At 50.6% G+C, this 18,501-nt stretch overlaps 1 protein-coding gene across 1 annotated transcript in view; it reads left to right on the top strand.

Moving 5' to 3' along the window:
* Nucleotides 1-18,501, top strand: part of Cngb1 (cyclic nucleotide gated channel beta 1) — a 56,677-nt gene that overhangs the window by 30,289 nt on the left and 7,887 nt on the right. The window contains exons 20-31 of the mRNA XM_013012640.1: nucleotides 173-331; nucleotides 2,025-2,233; nucleotides 3,230-3,280; nucleotides 3,628-3,714; nucleotides 4,391-4,455; nucleotides 5,603-5,725; nucleotides 11,829-11,970; nucleotides 12,655-12,814; nucleotides 14,168-14,265; nucleotides 14,369-14,452; nucleotides 16,458-16,576; nucleotides 16,784-16,930. Of these exons, the coding sequence (XP_012868094.1) occupies nucleotides 173-331; nucleotides 2,025-2,233; nucleotides 3,230-3,280; nucleotides 3,628-3,714; nucleotides 4,391-4,455; nucleotides 5,603-5,725; nucleotides 11,829-11,970; nucleotides 12,655-12,814; nucleotides 14,168-14,265; nucleotides 14,369-14,452; nucleotides 16,458-16,576; nucleotides 16,784-16,930 (1,444 nt within the window). The remainder of the gene's footprint in view (nucleotides 1-172; nucleotides 332-2,024; nucleotides 2,234-3,229; nucleotides 3,281-3,627; nucleotides 3,715-4,390; nucleotides 4,456-5,602; nucleotides 5,726-11,828; nucleotides 11,971-12,654; nucleotides 12,815-14,167; nucleotides 14,266-14,368; nucleotides 14,453-16,457; nucleotides 16,577-16,783; nucleotides 16,931-18,501) is intronic.

The following is an 18,501-nucleotide window of genomic DNA, read 5'->3' as shown; positions in this document are numbered from 1 at the left end:
CATGTACAGCAAAAGAAACTGAGGCACAGTCTGGGTCGCTCCTAGGTAGCACGTAGGCTTCTGCACATGGAACTCATGGCTGGTTGAGGGTGAGTCCCTTGGTTCTGGCTCTGTAGGAAGGACCTTGGTTCCTGTAACCTCCACCCTGGGCCTCCCCAATGTCATCCCATAGCCCCAGCCAAGAAAGCCCCTGAGCCAACCGCCGTGGCAAAGCCCACTGAGCCGGAACAGCCTGAGGAAGAGGAGCACTACTGTGACATGCTGTGCTGCAAGTTCAAGCGCAAGCCCTGGAAGAAGTACCAGTTCCCTGAGAGCATCGACCCGCTGACCAGTAAGGATTCCCCTCCCCTCAAGGAAGCAGGAGGGCAGGGGTATGGGGGCTGGTGGGGAGCGGTCTAGGAGGCCTTGGGCTCATCACCTCTTGGAGTTTTTTTTTTTTTCAAAGCACTTGTACACCTTCGTACTTGATTCTTAAAACAGCACCAATGAAAGTCCCTGGAGTTACAGTGTAAGATCACACCCATCTTACAGATGCAGAAACCGAGGCACAAAAAACTTTGCCAAGTCTTCTCTATTACCACACTTTCTAGACCCCTGATCTGAGCAGGGGAGGGGGTGGATTCTACTTAGAGCCCCTTCTCCTCTTCCTCAGGAGTCATTTTATAGGTGAGCAGCACCTTGCAGTTCAGACCTGCTGTCCTTACCTGGCAGTTTCCTGTGACTTTTGAGAAGACCCCGGCAAGCACCCCACAGGAACCTTCTCAAGGTCATACAGGAAGTCATTTAGGGGGCAGGACTGGTATCAGTGGGCTTCTAAAATGACAAGTGACCCAAAGTATCCATCCACATACTATCCATCCATCACCTGTCTGTCCATCCATGTCTCCATCCTCTGGGTATGACTTAACACTCTATTTATTAAGACAAGCGATACATTGTTAGAAAATCTTCAAAGAAGCTGGGTATAGTGGCTCACGTTTGCAATCCTAGCTACTTGAGAAGTGGAAATCAAGGGATTGTGATTCAAGGCCAATCTGGGCATGAAAGTTCACAAAAGAGTCCATCTCAACTAATGGCTGTGCGGAGTAGTACACTTCTGTGTACCAGCCCAAAGAAAAGCACAGTAAAAAGATTGAAGGCCAGGCTGATCCAGGCATAAAGCCAAACAACAAAAGGGGGCTGGAAACATGGCTCAAGTAGTAGAGCACCTACCTAATAAACATAAGGCCATAAGTTCAATTCCCACAGTGATCAAAAACAGAAAGGAAAACTTCAAAACAAGTGAAAGTAAAAGGGTTTCTACCTCACTGTCTTTTGTCTAATAATAATGTCACCATAGCCTCTCCTCAGAGTGCTTGGAGAATTAGAGTCTAATGGTGACTTACAGTGTCCATCTATCCATTGTTATAAATGTGCTCTCCAAGAACCATTGGAGTCAAGATGATAGACATGAAAATAAAGATTTGTCTCAGCAAAATTGACCTCTGCAGAAGGGTGAGCCATCAGCCAAAAATCTGGCAAGCAAGCACACAGAGCAGGCAGGCTGTTCCCCTATTTATCCCTAACATAGCAAGCGCCTCTGCTCGATTGGTTGAGCTCAGGTTCACAATCCACTCATGATTGGCTCATTTGAATAGAGTAAAATGTATTTATATAAGGTGACTTTGAAATAAGATTAGCAGTATACAAGTAATCTCAAAATATATCTGCCTCCTCTGCTATTTCTTGAACAATCTGAGGTTTGTCTTCTGAAGTCTTAATTCCATCTTGGGGAAAAAATAGTTTAAAACCTTATATTTCAAAAATCCTTCCTTATTCCAAAACAGTTCCTCTTTTCCTTAACAAGAACCATGCCACTAGGCCAAAGCAGGAATTTTTAAGCAACACACGTTGTTAGAAAAGCTTTTTCTAATACCATTCATCCATCCATCCGCCTGTCTTCCATGTGACAAAGTTCCACTGATGGTACGGGAGAAGAGCCCTTGTCTGGTGGACCTTCTAGAACATTCTTGCTCTCCCCTCAGACCTGATGTACATCCTGTGGCTGTTCTTTGTGGTGCTGGCCTGGAACTGGAACTGCTGGCTGATCCCCGTGCGCTGGGCCTTCCCCTACCAGACGCCGGACAACATCCACCTGTGGCTGCTGATGGACTACCTGTGTGACCTCATCTACTTCCTGGACATCACCGTCTTCCAGATGCGCCTGCAGTTTGTCAGAGGCGGGGACATCATTGTAAGTCACGTGCAGGCAGCGGGGCGGGGGTGGGGGTGGGGGGAGGTATAGACCTCTGGACCTGTGACAATATCAGTGAGTGGGGATATTGCAAAAGGAGTTTTTTGTGGCTTTTTTTTGTCTTACACCTTCCTGTTCAAATCACACACATAAAATACATTCACAAATGAACTGGCTTTGGGAATCACCTGAGAGAATGAAAGATAAGAAAGTGGTCCAGAGACTGGCCTTTAACACAGGGGTACCTAGTTCAGATCTCAGCTGCACCACTCAGTTGAATGCGACTTCTCTGAGCCTCGGTTTGCCTATCTGTAGAGTGGGGGTCGGTAGGGTTCCCCACACTGTGCAGCCTTGCTGTGAGGACCAACATGGGATGTTGGTGGCTGCTCAGCTCAGGTAACTGCCAGCCTCCAGCGTATCCGGAGGCAACTGCAAAGCCAAGTGACTGCACCGCTGACACCCACACTGGAGCATCACTCACCAGAGAGGCCAAGGCCCTCACGGAGACTTACCCTAAGCAGGCAGCACTGTTTCCACCTCCTTGTGCAAATCACTTTCTAAAATTGTACACTGAGGGCTGGGGCTGTGCAGTAGGGCACCTGCTTCACAAGCACCAGGCCCTGGGTCCCATCCTTAGCAGCATGGAGAAAAAAAAAAATTCTACACTGGCAGCACCTGCCCAGCTATATGTAGACAGGTGAGGAAGCCTCTAAAATGACTTAGAGGAAAGAAGATTCTTTGGCCAGCCTTGGTCCTGGCCTGATAGAAGTGTGGCCCTATGCTCAGTAAGTACAGTGGCCTGTGGTCCAGAGAGGAGCTGTGTGCTGAGCGTTAGCATAGTGCCCTGCAAGACGTGAGCATCTAGATAGCTGGTGACCAGGGACCTTCGTGGGTGGACTGTGGCTCTGGTGGGAAGGGGATTCTGCAAGGAATTTCATCATGGTTCTCTTAGGCCAGGCTCTAACACATTCACCACCATTCTTCCATTCCTTCCAGATGGACAAGAAGGAGATGCGGAATAACTACCAGAAGTCTCGCCGATTTAGGGTACGTGCTGGATATGTGGGTGTCACACCTCTGGGGAAGCTGTGGGGTCTAGAGGGGCCCATGTGATATGATGCTTATATATGAAGGAATGTTGGGGCTAACTGCCTGGGGCTGCCCTCCAGCCTCCAAGTCCCTGCAGGCGGTGTGGCCCTCAGCGGCCACTGCTGTGTGTCACCTCAGTTTCCACTGGGGGCCACACAGGGCCGTGTTGGTGGGATGCCTTGTCTGAGGTCTCCTGGGGCATCCAGTTTTCCATGGAAGGTGCCCTCCCCCCATCCTTCCTACCTCTCCCCCTCAACCATGGGGTTCTGGTGGTGACACACTGTGGTGTCCCATGGGGATTTCAGATGGATCTGTTGTCCCTGCTGCCCTTGGATTTTCTGTACTTGAAGTTTGGCGTGAACCCCCTCCTTCGCCTGCCTCGCTGTTTGAAGGTAAGGGGGATGTGGGGCACAATGTCCCCAGTGGGTGGTCCCATGCATTAGTGGGAGTTTCTGAGGTATGTACCTTAGGTTTGTTGACACACAGGGGCTGTTGTCACCCAGTAGGCCCTGGCCTCCGTCCCTAGCCCTGGGGAAAAAAGGTGGGAGGGGGGACAACTCATACTTCCAAAGTAAATAAGGAATAAGGTAATAAGAGGAGCTTGGCAAAGAAGAGAAATTATTAGTATACTTTTATTATCATGAGCAAGACTTTGAAGGGCACAAGGGAGAAGCATTAGGGCTGCTGTTTCTCTAGAACATGTGTTTATTTTAATTTCAGTTAGTTAATTAACTTCTTTATTTGTATAAATAAACATTCCAAACAAGGCCTGGGACCCAGGTACCACTGAAAGCTTCGTGACAGTATGGGGAAGGTCTCAGGGTCTCCAGGCTCTGCAAACTGACGCCATCACGTGTCATTTCTGAGGAGCCATCAGAGGAGTGTCCATGCCCCCCTCCCACCTCTTCCCTCCAAGGGCTGAGGGCCTCTGGTTTGAGCAGTCATTGTCCAGCTGCTGCTCCCTAGGGAGGAAGGGCCTTAGTCCTGCCATGTGTAGGACCAGCTGAGAAGTTGAGGGCAGCGCCACCCACAGACGAGGCTACCCCTGATGCCTTCCTCTTCCTCCAGTACATGGCCTTCTTTGAGTTTAACAACCGTCTGGAAGCCATCCTCAGCAAAGCCTATGTTTACAGGTAAGACAGAACCCTCCACCACCTCCCCTGCCATGTATACACATGTGTGCATAGCCCCCACCCCCACATACACACACATGCACACACAACACAACAGCATCCAGCATTTTCCACCCCCTGGCCTCCCCTTCTGGCTTCCCTGCCTCTACCACCGGAAGCCAGGCCTATTCCTGGCCAGGATGTTTGTTTTCAGAGAACCAGAAGGTCCTGTTTCCCCCCATTGTAAGAGGACACAGGCAACTTGACCTGAATCGCTCCCAGCATTGGTGTCAGCCCAGAGAGCTGACAATCCTAACAAGGGGGCGGGGGCTCTGTAAGAACACAGAGGCCACACTCAGGAAACAGGCGCCTTGTGCCTCTCCTCTGGCCTGGTGGCCTCAGTGTCATCTCCCTGTCTGGCGCTCTCTCCCAGCTGCGCCCCTCACCACAGGCATTGGTCCACAGGGGCAGCTCAGCTATCCCAGGCCTAGTCCACCCTGACTCCTGACAATATTTTGATCAAATACTACTATCCCTAACTAGCACAACCTGAAGTATAAAGAGCATCTGGGGGCAGGGCATGGTGGTCCACACCTATAATCTCAGCTACTCAGGAGCTAGAGCTGGATTTTGGTTTGAAGCCACCCTGGGCAAAAGTTAGCAAGACCCTATCTAGTTGTTCACACTTGTAATCCCAAGTACATAGGAACACTAGTAAGAAGATGGAAACCCAATGCCAGCCAATTATCAAGATCCTATATGAGGGGTTGGAGGTGAGACTCAGTGGATAGAGTGGCAGCCAATGAGCAAACTGTCAGGTTCCGAGTTCAAGTCTTAATCTCAGAACAAAAAAAAATCCTATATGAAAAATAGCTAAAGCAAAACAGTAGAGTCGTGGCTCAAGTGGTAGAATGTCTGTGTCTACCAAAGGTGAAGTCCTGAGTTCAAACCTCACTACTGCCAAAAAAAAAAAAAAAAGCATCTGCTAAGGCCTTTCTAGTCCTTCCTTAGTTCCACTAGCTGGGTGTCTACCCCCCTGGGAGGCTGGGCAGAACTACACAGCTCCAGCAGGGGAAAGCTGTGAGTGGCTGGTCCCACAGTCCTTCCTCTGGGTGAGCCATCCTAACAAGTCCTCTCACCACTGCCTTTGTACTCCGCCCCCTCCCAGGGTCATCAGAACCACCGCCTACTTGCTGTACAGCTTGCACCTGAACTCCTGTCTTTACTACTGGGCATCAGCCTACCAGGGCATTGGCTCCACTCACTGGGTGTACGATGGTGTGGGAAACAGGTGAGCTGGCCGGATGCTCTTGTGTGCCATACGCCAGGGCTGAAAGGGTCCTGGGGAGGAATCTCAGTTGCCAAGGCAACTTTGCTCCGAAGGAGTTGCTGACACATTAAGGTTCAAGGGCTTGGTCTCCACACCTTCCTATGCTAAATTTCCTGAACCTATGCTATTTGCCACACAGCAGGTTCATCCCTGAAGGAGACCTGCTAGAAAAATCCATTCCACACCCCAAAGTCTAGAAAGCGTGGCAAGTACACTGTCCAAAGTGGTGAGGGGACAAAGGTTTACATTTATCAGGTGTCCTTGAGCCATGATGAAATGGGTGGCTACCAAAGCTATGGCTAGAAAAGTTTAATGATGAAGTTGGGTGAGGTTATTCACATCTGTAACCTCAGACCTTGGGAAGGAGAGGCAAGAAAAAACATTGAGTTAGAGACCAGACTGGAGGGCTGGGAAGGTGGCTCAGTGGTAGAGCGCTTGCCTTGCATGCATGAGGCCCTGGGTTCGATTCCTCAGCACCACATAAGCAAAAAGATAAAAGCTGGAAGTGGCGCTGTGGCTCAAGTGGTAGAGCGCTAGCCTTGAGCTGAAGAGCTGAGGGACAGCACCCAGGCCCAGAGTTCAGGCTCACTACTGGACCCCTCTGAAAAAAAAAAGAGAGACCAGCCTGGACTACATAGCAAAATCCTATCCCCCCCCAAAAAAAAGCTATCGGTGACAAAAATCTATATAATAATACATTCTTTTTTTTTTCCAGATTTGTACTTTTTTTCAGATTTCTAAAATTACAATGTATGTTATAATCCCTGTGCACGTTTAAGTTAATACCTAGTTTTCATTTTTTGATGGTACTGGCATTTGAACTCTGCAACTCAGCCTTGTACTTGCTAGGTAGGAGCTCTACTACTTGAACCATGCCCACAGTCCCAGTTATAGCTCCAGAAGAGTGTCACATTTTTTTGCATGGGGCTGGCCTTGAACTGATCTTCCTATAGCCTTTGTAGCTAGGGCCACTATACCTGGCTATTTTTTTTTGAAACTGCAATCCTTCTCATTTCCACCTCCAAGGAGCTGGGTGTAAGCCACTATCTGGCTTCAATACTTACTTTTGTAAGTAAGAGCCCCTCAGTCCCCTTCAAGGACATGCCCCAATGACCGGAGGACTTCCTATGAGGCTCCACCTGGGGGCCAAGGCTTTAACACAAGGGCCTTTGAGGGACATTTCAGGTCCAAACCACAGCATCACTTCAAGTGGGCCTGGGCTGTCCCTACTAGTGACATAAAGTGCCTGGACCACCTGTCCACACTCTGTCTACCTCCATGTGCTTGCTTCCAGCTGCATGGGAGACAGTGGGTCCTTCACAGCCAAGGTGACTTTCTTTTCAGAGTGGTCATTCACCAGAATGGCCCCTTCTCATGTGGCCCAACCCGGCCACATGGCCACAGCTGGCCTGCAGCCTAAGGGAACTTATGTAAAGGACACACATATGGAGATATCCTCAGGATCTGTAGATCCCAGGCAGGCATGAAGTGAGTTCCTGACATCGACAGCAGTTGGAAGCTGTCTGGGATGGGGCCAGTGTCTGATACTCCTCATCACCAATGTTCTGTTCCCTGTTCCCCTCTACTGAATCCATCCCCATTCCTGATCCACGGCTTTTCTAGACTATCCACCCATCTGTCCATCCATCCACTCATGCACTAATCATCCATGCATCCATGCATCCATCCATCTATCCATCCATCCATCCATCCACCCACCTATCATCTGTCCATCATCCATCCTTCATCCATCATCTATCCGTACATCCATCTATCTGTTCATTATCCATCCATCCATCCGCCTATCCACTCATCCACTGAGCCCCTCACATGAGAGCAGAGAGAGGATATAAAGTCCCTTCTACGTGAAGGGCTGAGCACCAGTTCCGTGTCAAATCTACCCTGTTGAGCTTGGTGGGGAACTTACTCTTTTGAGACTCAGTTTTCTCTTCTACAAAGTAGGGGATAACACCACATTCAGGATTCTTTGTCAGGAGGGAGAGGGACTGAGACACAGTTTCATGTGTGGCCCAGGCTGGTGTTGAATATGAAATCTTCCTGCCTTACCTTAGCCTCCTGAATGCGAGGACAACAGGCACTTCACATTCAAGATAAGCTTTCCAGTGTGTGCCTAGACACTGGCCAGTCCTCTCCCCTCCCACCAGCTGTGGATATGGTGTAGCCAGCAAGGCAGGCAAGGGTTATTATTTGGTAGCCAGCATGCCAGAGAAGGGCTTCATAACCTCTGGTCCAGAAATTTCAACATCCGGTAGTGCGAAATTTAGAAAATGTAGTTCTTTTTCAAAAGTTGTGTTTTTTTTATTTTGCTTTAAGTGGTACTTGGGTTTGAATTCAGGGCTTTGAGCTTGCTAGGCAGGTGTTCTACCACTGAGCCATGTCCCTAGTCCTTTTTGTTTTAGGTTATTTTTCAGATAAGGTATCAAGCTTTTTGCCTGGGTCAGCCTCCAACTGCAATCCTCCTATCTATCCTATGCCTCCAGCACAGCAGAGACCATTGGTACATACTACCATACCAGGAATGACACTGGCTATTTGTGTGTGTGTGTGTGTGTGTGTGTGTTGTGGGGCTTGAACTCTGGCTTGGGTGCTGTCTGTGTGCTCTTCAGCTCAAGGCAAGCGCTCTACTGCTTGAGCCACAGCACCACTTCTGATTTATTGGTTTAGTGGTTTATTGGAGATAAGAGTCTCACAGAGTTTCCTGCCTGGGCTGGCTTTGAACCGTGATCCTCAGATCTCAGCCTCCTGAGTAGCTAGGATTACAGGCATGAGCCACCGGTGCCTGGCTACTGGCTTATTTTTGTTTGTTTGTTTTTTTGGTCGGCCGTGGGGCTTGAACTCTGGGCCTGGGCGCTGTCCCTCAGCTCTTCAGCTCAAGGCGAGCGCTCTACCACTTGAGCTACAGCGCCACTTCCGGTTTTCTGGTGGTTTATTGGAGATAGGAGTCTCACGGTCTCTCCTGCCCGGGCTGGTTTTGAACCTCGATCCTCAGATCTCAGCCTCCTGAGTAGCTAGGATTACAGGCGTGAGCTACCAGCGCCCGGCCTGGCTTATTTTTAAACTGCAATTCTCCCCAGTTTCCATCTCACAATTAGCTGGGATTACAGGTGGGAGTCATCACACTTGGCCAAAGAATTTAGCTTTTCAAAGGGCCAGTTCCTGGTTTGGCTTCAATTCTCATGGGGATTCACATCCAGGTACTCTAAGAACCTGCTTTCCTGGATAGGGACAGGGCTGGCAGCCCTGGGGAAAGCTGACAAGGAGGGAGGGGAAGGAGGATGGAGCTGCACTCTGGGCTCATCTTGGGAGTTCTAGATGCTTTGCCTTGGGAAGGGCACACCTCACAGGCAGCAGCCTTCTTCCCCTATTGTTCATCAATGAAGTGTAAACAGGGAGAGGAAATACCTCAACAGAGCTGAGAGTGCAAGTAATAACTTTAAAATGAATGACCATTGCTTGTTGGGTGCTTGCTGTGGGCCTCAGTTTCTGCAAATGCTGCAAACTCTTCAGCTTTGACTTTGCCTGGACTGAAGCACGTAGGGAGGAACTCACAGGTTGCAGCACAGGGGACTCTAAGGTGGGCCACCCAGTACTAGGAGTGGTAAAGGGAAGCCAGTGTTTGAGGACACAGCTCCTATGCTTTCTCTGTTCATGGCCTTGCTACAGTCCAGTCCTGCTGTGAGCCCGTGGCTCACCCCTTTCATTCTAGCTAAGCAAGAAGCTAAGATCTGGAGGATTGAGGTTAGAAGCCAATCTGGGCAGAAATGTCCCTGAGATTTGATCTTCAAAATAACTAGTAAAAAGTAGGTGTGTGGCTCAAAGCACCCGCTAAGAAAGCAAGCTGAACAAGTATGAGGCCTTGAGTTCAAATCCTAGTTCAAACCCCAGTTCAATGCCCCAAACACACAAACACCTAGACCCCCATGCCCCGTCCAATGGTTAGGAAGATCAAAGACGGCTCTGTTCAGCTAAAGGTTATTCTCTACTCCCCCTGCTGGCCAGAAGCAGTATGACAGGGACCTGACCATCAGGCTGGCCTGTTGTCCTGCAATGTCCAGGCAACAGATGACCCTCAGGTGTAGGAAGGCAGATAGCCCTGACCAAAGCCTTGTATGCAGAGCTCCCCACCCCAGCCTCTAACAACTGCTTCTTCTGGGGCACTCAGTGCACATCTCCTTCCTGTCCCCATAGACCCCCAATCTTCCTGAGGACATAGGCAGGCTGTTCACTGCAAGTACCCGGAAAGCACCTGGCTCTGTCCTAGCAGCTTCCACTTTTCTTGCAGTCACCTGTGGAGGGCACCCCACTTAAGTCCTTATTAGAGGAGAAGGCTTAGAGTAGTGGAGAAATGGGTCCAGGCTATGTAGTTAGACAGTGACTTTGATCCCAGGCAGCCGGGCTATAGGGCCCAAATGCATAGTTAGCTGGTAGATGGAGCCCAGGAAGGCCAGAAAAGCTGACCATCACTGCCTGGCTGCCCTCCTGCTTTGCTGACTGCTGGGAGGGCTGACAGTGTGGACAGCGGTTCAAGGAGCTTTGTGATCATCAGCCACTGGAGGACCCTATTATCCATACTTCCTGTTCTGTTGGATTAGCAGTCTGTGTTGGTAACTAATTGATGGTAATAAGACATCTCAGAGAATCAGTGTCCAACATTCCTGTTCCAGCTCTAGGACTTGCCAGCTGGTTCCCTTTGCCTTCAGGAGCCACAGTTTCACTATCTGGAAAATGAATGGGGAAGGGGAGCATCAGAAAAGATGGGCCTAGGTTTGAACTTGTGGTAGATCACCTACCTAGTAAGCACAAAGCTCCAAGTTCAAACTCCAGTAGTACTGAGAGCGAGAGACAGAGACAGAGGCAGAGAGAAACAAAGAGAGGGCCAGAAGGTTGTCTTCAAGATATAGTTGTCCCTCAGTATTCATGAATATTGGCTCTATGATCCCAGGGGATAACAAAATCTATGGATGCCCAAGCCCTTTTATGAAGTGCAAATACACACACACACACACACACACACACACAACACACACACACACACAGCCTCCTGAATTCTTTAAATCAACTCGAGTCATTATAATATCCAATACAAATGCTATGTCAATAGTTGTTATACTGTGCTATTTAGGAAACAATGAGCTGAACAAAGTCTGTTCATATTCAGTGCAAACCCAATTCTCCAAGTGTTTTCCACGTGTGGTTGGTTGACCCTGTAGATGGAGGGCCGACAGTATCTTCCACCTTTAATGCTGCTCTGGCTTTCCATTAGCCAACACAAAAGCAAAAGAAAATTTTGTAGACCTTGGAGGGCCCAGCCATCAGGGCCAGTCTCTCCTCCCACCCAGCCTTCCTGATCTTCTGGAGGTTTGGGGAGTTAGTGTGCCATATACTTGTAAGTATAATAAACATTAAAGGTTTATTTTGGTTCACAACTTCAGAGGTTACAGTCATGGTGGCAGGGTGGAGTCTAGCAGAGCAGCTCACCTTATGGCAGCCAGCAAGCAGAGAGAGGAACAGACAGGAAGGGGCAGGGAACAAGGTAGATCCTTCACAGGCATAGCACCCAGTAACCCACTTCCTCCATCCAGGCCCTGCCACTAAGTCCCTATCACCACCTCCCAATATTACCATCAAACTATGAGTCCATCCATGGACTTATCCACTGATGAGGGCAGAGCCTTCCTGATCTGGTCACATCCCCAAAGAGCCACTCTCACAAATAGTGCCTGCCTCAGAGACCAGGCCTTGGATATGTGAGCTTTTGGGGGTGGGAGGGGCATATCCAAATGGTATCACTGTGTGAGTGGGTGACCACAGGTCCCTGCAGAGTTGGCATAGAGCCACGTCTGAACTAGACCTTATCTTCAGACCTGCTCTGTAAACCTCTGCACCCTCTGCCTGGACTGGAGGCTGTTTTTGTGTATCCAGGTACTGTAACAGTACCCCCATTTTGCATCATGCAAAAGGTTCAGGAGGTGTCTGAGCCACACCCCCAAGGGTTGCAGAGCGAGTCCTGTGATAACCAAGGTTCCTTTTTTTCTCTTTCTAGTTACATTCGCTGCTATTACTGGGCCGTGAAGACTCTCATCACCATCGGGGGGCTTCCTGATCCCCAGACGCTCTTTGAAATTGTCTTCCAGCTGCTGAACTATTTCACTGGTGTCTTTGCTTTCTCTGTGATGATTGGACAGGTAGCTGGGACCTCACCCAAGCATCCTGGCCCCTCCCATGGGCCCGCCTCCCACCACAGGCCCCGCCCATCTATAGACACTCCCATCACAGACCCCTCCTACCTATAGACACTCCCACTGCAGGTCCCCCACCCCCATCTCTGTCAGAAGCATCCTCCTCTACACCCATGGCCCTGGCATGGGCACTGGACTACAAAAGGAGCCCAGAGTTCTGCGGGAGGGGAGGAGAGCCCTCTCTGGATAGTGATATGAGTATGGAGGGGGGCCAAGAGGGGAGGCTGCATAGTTTTCTGTAAGACTGAGGCCTTGGACTGTGTCCTTTCTAACAGGTGGGGTGGGAGGGAGGTCTTACATTCTAGCCCAAGTATGAGGTGATAATTAGAGTCCTCAAGCAACTTTTGGAGGGCAGCACCCTGAAAACAGAACTTGGGGCTCCTATTTCCTCCAGCACAGGGCCGTGCATAGCTCCAATGAGGCACTCCCCACCTGGAAGAGCCCCTTCACCTGAGGCCAGCCAGAGTCAGCCCGGCTTTCTCTTCCCACATCCCTGCAGAAGGCCGGCTTCCTCCCCCAGTAAAGCCTCCAATGTGTGGACTTCACTGTGAAATGACACCTCCAAACCCCTTCCATACTACCCCTGCTGTGGCCCAGCACCTCCTTCACCTCCTCCAAACCCTGTTGTAGATGAGAGATGTGGTAGGTGCTGCCACCGCTGGCCAGACCTATTATCGCAGCTGCATGGACAGCACCGTGAAGTACATGAACTTCTACAAGATCCCCAGGTCCGTGCAGAACCGTGTCAAGACCTGGTACGAATACACCTGGCACTCCCAAGGCATGCTGGGTAAGCTGGCCATGCTCTGGAGGCCAACAGCCTCCCCCAGACAACCCTTGACACCTGGCACCCCATCTTGGGGCTCCTCCCTCATCCTCTGACTCTGAGGTCCTGACCCCTGGGGCCTCCTTGGCTGTGACCCCAATATTGGTGTGAGAGGCCCTAGCAAGGCCTGTGAGGTGAACGAAGCTGGACTGTCCTGCGGTCCCAAAGCCTGAAGGCTTTGTCTTCTGGATGCCCTTTCTCTACACCCGATCTGCCTTGAGACACAGCTCTAGCCAAGGTCAATGTACAGATTAACCAGGGAAGCAATCAGGCATGATAGTCCACTCAAGAGGCTGGGGCAGGCAGATGGCAAGTTCAAGGCCAACCCGGGCTACAAAGTGAAACCCATGTCATAAAAATAAATAAATAAATAAAAATCAGCCAGGTGCTGATGGCTTACGCCTGTAAGCCTAGCTACTCAGGGGGATGAGATCTGAGGATTGTGGTTTGAAGCCAGCCTGGGCAGGAAAGTCTGTGAGATTCTTGCCTCCAATTAACCACCAAAAAGCTGGAAGTAGAGTTGTGGCTCAAGAGGTAGAGCACTAGCCTTGAGCACAAAAGCTCAGGGACAGTGTCCAGGCCCTGAATTCAAGCCCCACAACTAGCGCGCACACACATACAAACACACACACACACACACACACACACACACACACACACGAAAGCAAAAAGGGCCAAGGGAGTATAAAACATAAAAATCAGAGAAGGAGGAGGTCTCCTGTCCGTCCATCTCCTCCCCCACCCTCCTTCCTCGCCTGTGTTCTGCAGGTACTCCAGTGAGCCTGCTCTGGCTACAGCCTACCTCCATTCTGACCTGTGGCTGTGTGGCCCCATCAAGCAAGGCATTGCTGCTCAGGATGACAGCTGTTACCCATCTGCCTCTATTGGGGCTGGGAGGGCTGAGCGCAATGATCTTGGAAAATGCGCTCTAAACCCTGGCACATGGTCAGCCAGTTCTAACATCTGGTCTGAGGGGAACAGCCCATAAACAATTGCAGTTTGGGGGTGAGAGGTGCTATGGCACACAGACTGCTAACATAGAAGCAGAGTGGGGTATGGGCAGGCTTCCTGGAGGAGGTGACATTGGTGCTGGATTTTGAAGAGTAACTAGGAGTTAGGGACATTGTCAGCGGGACTGGTGTGGACAAAATCTCAGAGAGGAGACGTCACTCTTGGGAGCTGGAATGGCCGCGGCGTGTGGCAGGGGAAGGTGTGAATGTGCGTTGATCTGTGCGGGTGAGCCGGTTGCGGTAGCTCAGCCTGGGTGTGTGGGGGCTGGCCTGGCCCTGCTCTGACCCCTTGGGGTCCCCTTCACAGATGAATCGGAGCTGATGGTGCAGCTTCCAGACAAGATGCGGCTGGACCTGGCCATCGACGTGAACTATGACATCGTCAGCAAAGTGGCACTCTTTCAGGTACCCACCCCTCGCCAGGCACCCTCATCCTCAGGAGTGGGGCACCCCAAACCCAAACCTTCCTCTAAAGGGACTCCTCCCTCTCCTCCCTTCCCCGGGGCAGGGCTGTGACCGGCAGATGATCTTCGACATGCTCAAGAGACTTCGCTCGGTGGTCTACCTACCCAATGACTACGTGTGCAAGAAGGTGAGGCTGGGCGCTGCCTGGGAGCCCGGGTGGCTCAGGGTCTGCAAGTCGGGCAGAGCCAGGCTCCTGGGGAGCTGCTGGCCTGGGAATGGGAGGCTGTGTCCAGCTGTGGATGTGAATGCAGATGTGCACAGGGTGCTCTGCCAGGCATTTCCCAAGCTCCCTCTCCCTGGGGATGTGGTAGCTGGGGTGAGGGGTGAAAAGCCTGCCCTACAGGGGTGGAGGAGCCTGAAAGGGGTCCTGCCTGTGTCTCCAGAGAGGCTACCACGGCCTCAGTCTTCCCATCACAAAAATGGGGCCGGAGGAGAGGCAGCTCCCGAGGCTGCCACCTCAGCCCCTCCATTAGATAGTAGTAGCCTTCTGGTCCCACACCCTAGGATCCAGGACAGAGACGTGTTGATAGATGTTTTCTGATCTTTTTAAGTCGAACTATTCCCTAACCTTTAAAAATTGGAAGATTTAGGCCTGGCATTGTGGTATATGCCTATAATCCCATCATTCGGGAGGCTGAGGCAGGAGAATCGCACATTGTAGGTTGGCCTAGGCCAAAACAAAAAACAAAGGCGATATCACACTAAAGTCCAGATGAGTAATTGAAAAATAGAATAAATGCCCATTCACGGTCCCCTTCCCCTTCCCACAACATCCATAGAGGAGGGGCTTCCCCTAACATGGGGACACTTGTGTCCTCTCTGGATGCCCCCAGTCCCCGCTCCCCAGTTTCCTCCCAGGGAAAACATGGCTTTAAACCTGGGAAAACAGTGTCCACAGCCCTTTCTGCTCCCTGCCTTTGGGATTCAAGGTCACTGAGGTCAAGGGGACAGAAACCCAGGTCTCAGTTCTCTTGGTTAGAGCTGTTAATAAGGCTGAGTGCGCATACCAGGGTGAAAATATTGCCCAAACAGGTACTGTAAGATTGAGGACCCCAGGAAGACCCCTGTCTCTAGGTGGGTAGTGTGCCACCTAGCGTTGAACTTTCTGGAGGCAGAGAACCAGGGAAGAGGAAGAAAAGGGTGCTGCAGAGGGCTGAGATTTCTTTGTTTGTTTGTTTGTTGTAATAGGATCTCATTGTGTAGCCCTCCTGGCCTCTAATTCTCCATGCTCTTGTCTCAGATTTCCCAATGATTGGATCATAGGCCTGTACTACAATGTCCAGCCCGATGGCTGGGAATTTAAAGCTGCGACCTTGGAGACGATTCAGTGTATAGGAATAGTAGAGTAATCTGCCTGACACTGAAGTGAGACTTAGCTGCGCAGCCTTGGGCAGGTGGCTTATCCTCTCTGAGTTCTGTCTCAGGGAGGAAGTAGGGCTTTCCATAGTGTCTCCCTCGTGAGGGAGTTGTCAGGATTGGCTAAGAAGGGCACTGTGCCGGGCACAGAGTGGGCATGATTGCTGCTGTTCTTGTCTGTGCGGTGATGTAATTTTCTGTGGGGGAGAGGAGGCCATTGTGGTCCTGGGGAAACTGTAGTTGAGTTAAAGTGGGTGCCAGGTGAGCACTGTGCCCTTTGCTTCCCTGGTCAGCACTGACATTCTCTCTGGAACATTGGTAGGCTGGTGGTGAGTGGGGAGCCCTCACACCTTGATTCTGTGTCAGACCAAACACAGAAACAAGGAAATTTAACTCTCTTCCTTCCCATAAAGAGGTAGAGGTAAGATGTGTGTGTGTGTGTGTGTGTGTGTGTGTGTGTGTGTGTGATGACCAGGAAACATTTGTTGAAAAAAATAAAAAAAAAAGTAACAGAGGACCAAGTGTGTGGTGTGTACTCCTGTAATCCCAGCACTCTGGAGGCTAAGGCAGGCAGATCTCACTGCCCATTCCTGATGCTACAACTTGTCTGTTATATGGAGGGGGGAGACAAGGGTTCTGTCCCCAGTGCACAGAGGAAGTGATCGGCCCCCACCTTGGGACACTGAGTGGTGGTGCAGGGCTTGGATGAGCCTCAATGTTTCCTTACTGGGTCTCTGTGAGGGACAGCAGAGGGGCTCAGTAGTCCTCTGTTCCAGGGGGAGATTGGCCGTGAAATGTACATCATCCAGGCTGGGCAGGTGCAGGTGCTGGGCGGCCCGGATGGGAAGGCTGTGCTGGTGACGCTCAAAGCCGGATCTGTGTTTGGAGAGATAAGGTCAGAGGGGCGAGGGTAAAGTGTGGGCTCTGAACAAAGGCTGGAGGGATTCTGGAACTTTGGGGGACTGGCCCCTGCTGGAAAGCACAAGGCTGGGACTCTCACGGGCCTTGGGGTGTGGCCCTGAGAGGGTAGGGGATGACAGAGTTGAATGTGGTCAGGACTACAGCCTCAGAGTGGCCTCACCTCCTTCCTTCTTCGCCCCAGCTTGCTGGCGGTTGGGGGAGGGAACCGGCGCACAGCCAATGTCGTGGCTCACGGCTTCACCAACCTCTTCATTCTGGACAAGAAGGACTTGAATGAAATTTTAGTGCATTATCCTGAATCTCAGAAGTTACTCCGGAAGAAAGCCAGGTACAGAATTGACTTTTTTTTTTCATTTGTGTGTGTGTGTGTGTGTGTGTGTGTGTATGTGTGTGTATGTACACTTGTGTGCCAAGTGCCAGTGGCTCATGGCTTATGGCTGTAATCCTAGCTAGTCAGGAGGTTGAGGAGGTTGAGATCTGAGGATTAAGATTCAAAGTTGGGCTGGGAAGGTGGCTCAGTGGTAGAGTGTTTGCCTCTCATGCATGAGACCCTGGTTTGGTTCCTCGGCACCACATAAGCAGAAAAAGCTGGAAGTAGAGCTGTGGCTCAAGTGGTAGAGCACTAGCCTTGAGCTGAAGAGCTGAGGGATAGCACCCAAACACCCAGGCCCAGAGTTCAAGCCCCACAACCAGAAGAAAAAAAAAAGATTCAAAGTCAACTTGAACAAGAAAGTCAGCTAGACTCTCCAATTATCCACCAAAAAGCCAGAAGTGGAGCTGTGGCTCAAGTGCTAGAGCACTAACCTTGAACAAAAAAGCTAAAGGAGAGTGCCCGGCCCTAAGATCAAGCCCCAGGATCAATACACACACACACACACACACAGATGTTAAACTGGTATTATACCTGTAATCTCCATACTCAGGAGGCTGGGGCAGGAAGATTACAAGTTTAAGGCCAGCCTGGGCTCCATGATGAGACCCCCCCCCTCAGCCCTCCAATCTCAAAAAATTAACAACAACAACATTCCCAGCAACAATTAAAAAAAAAAGAAGAAGCTAAGAAGCTGGGCACTGGTGGCTCACAGCTGTAATACTAGCTACTCAGGAGGCTGAGATCTGAGAATCGAGGTTCAAAGCCAGCCTAAGCAGGAAAGTCTGTGAGATTCTTATCTCCAATTAGCCATGAGAAAACTGGAAGTGGCACTGTGGCTCAAGTGGTATAGGGCTAGCCTGGAGCTGAAGAGCTGAGGAACAGCACCCAGGCCCAGAGTTCAGGCCCCATGACTGGGAAAAAAAAAAAAAAGCTAAGGATAGGACTGAGATTACTACAGCACCTTTATCAAAATCAGGACCTTAATGCTGGAGTCAGAGCTATTATCTCATCAGTAATCCATAGGCAAATTTTCCCAATTGTCCCAAAAGTATCACTTATAGTTTTTGCTTTTCTTCTTTTCTTCCGGATCAAGTCTGGGGTCTTGCACTGCATGACAATACCCCATATCCTTGTCCCCACGACCTGGGATGGTTCCTCAGTAGGTTGGGGGCTTGGCAATCCACTGGGGCCCCCTCGGGCCCTCCCACAGATAGCCCTTATTCTTAGCAGTGTTCCCAAGCCTGTGCTCAGGCTGTAGAGGACCTGAGGCACCACAGAGGTGAGGTACTCGGGTCTCAGGTCTCTGGCTGGCCAGTCACCCCATGAAAGGAGATGAACTGTCCCCTGTGGGGGCGATTGCTGGGATCCTGGCTCTAGAAACGCTGTCTCATCATCTGAAAAGGGGCATTAACTGCCCTCCTCTAGAATGTCCGGAAGCCAGCTTGGCCTTCTGAGCTGGCCAGCACAGCGTAGCTTGCAGCAGTTCCTGGGGGTCATTGTTTTGTGCTATTTTGCACCAGAGTGAG

Source organism: Dipodomys ordii, unplaced genomic scaffold (assembly GCF_000151885.1).
Source record: "Dipodomys ordii isolate 6190 unplaced genomic scaffold, Dord_2.0 Scaffold18, whole genome shotgun sequence".
NCBI lineage: Eukaryota > Metazoa > Chordata > Mammalia > Rodentia > Heteromyidae > Dipodomys > Dipodomys ordii.
Note: the sequence above shows the minus strand (reverse complement) of the source record. Positions and strands in the feature narration are given on the sequence as shown.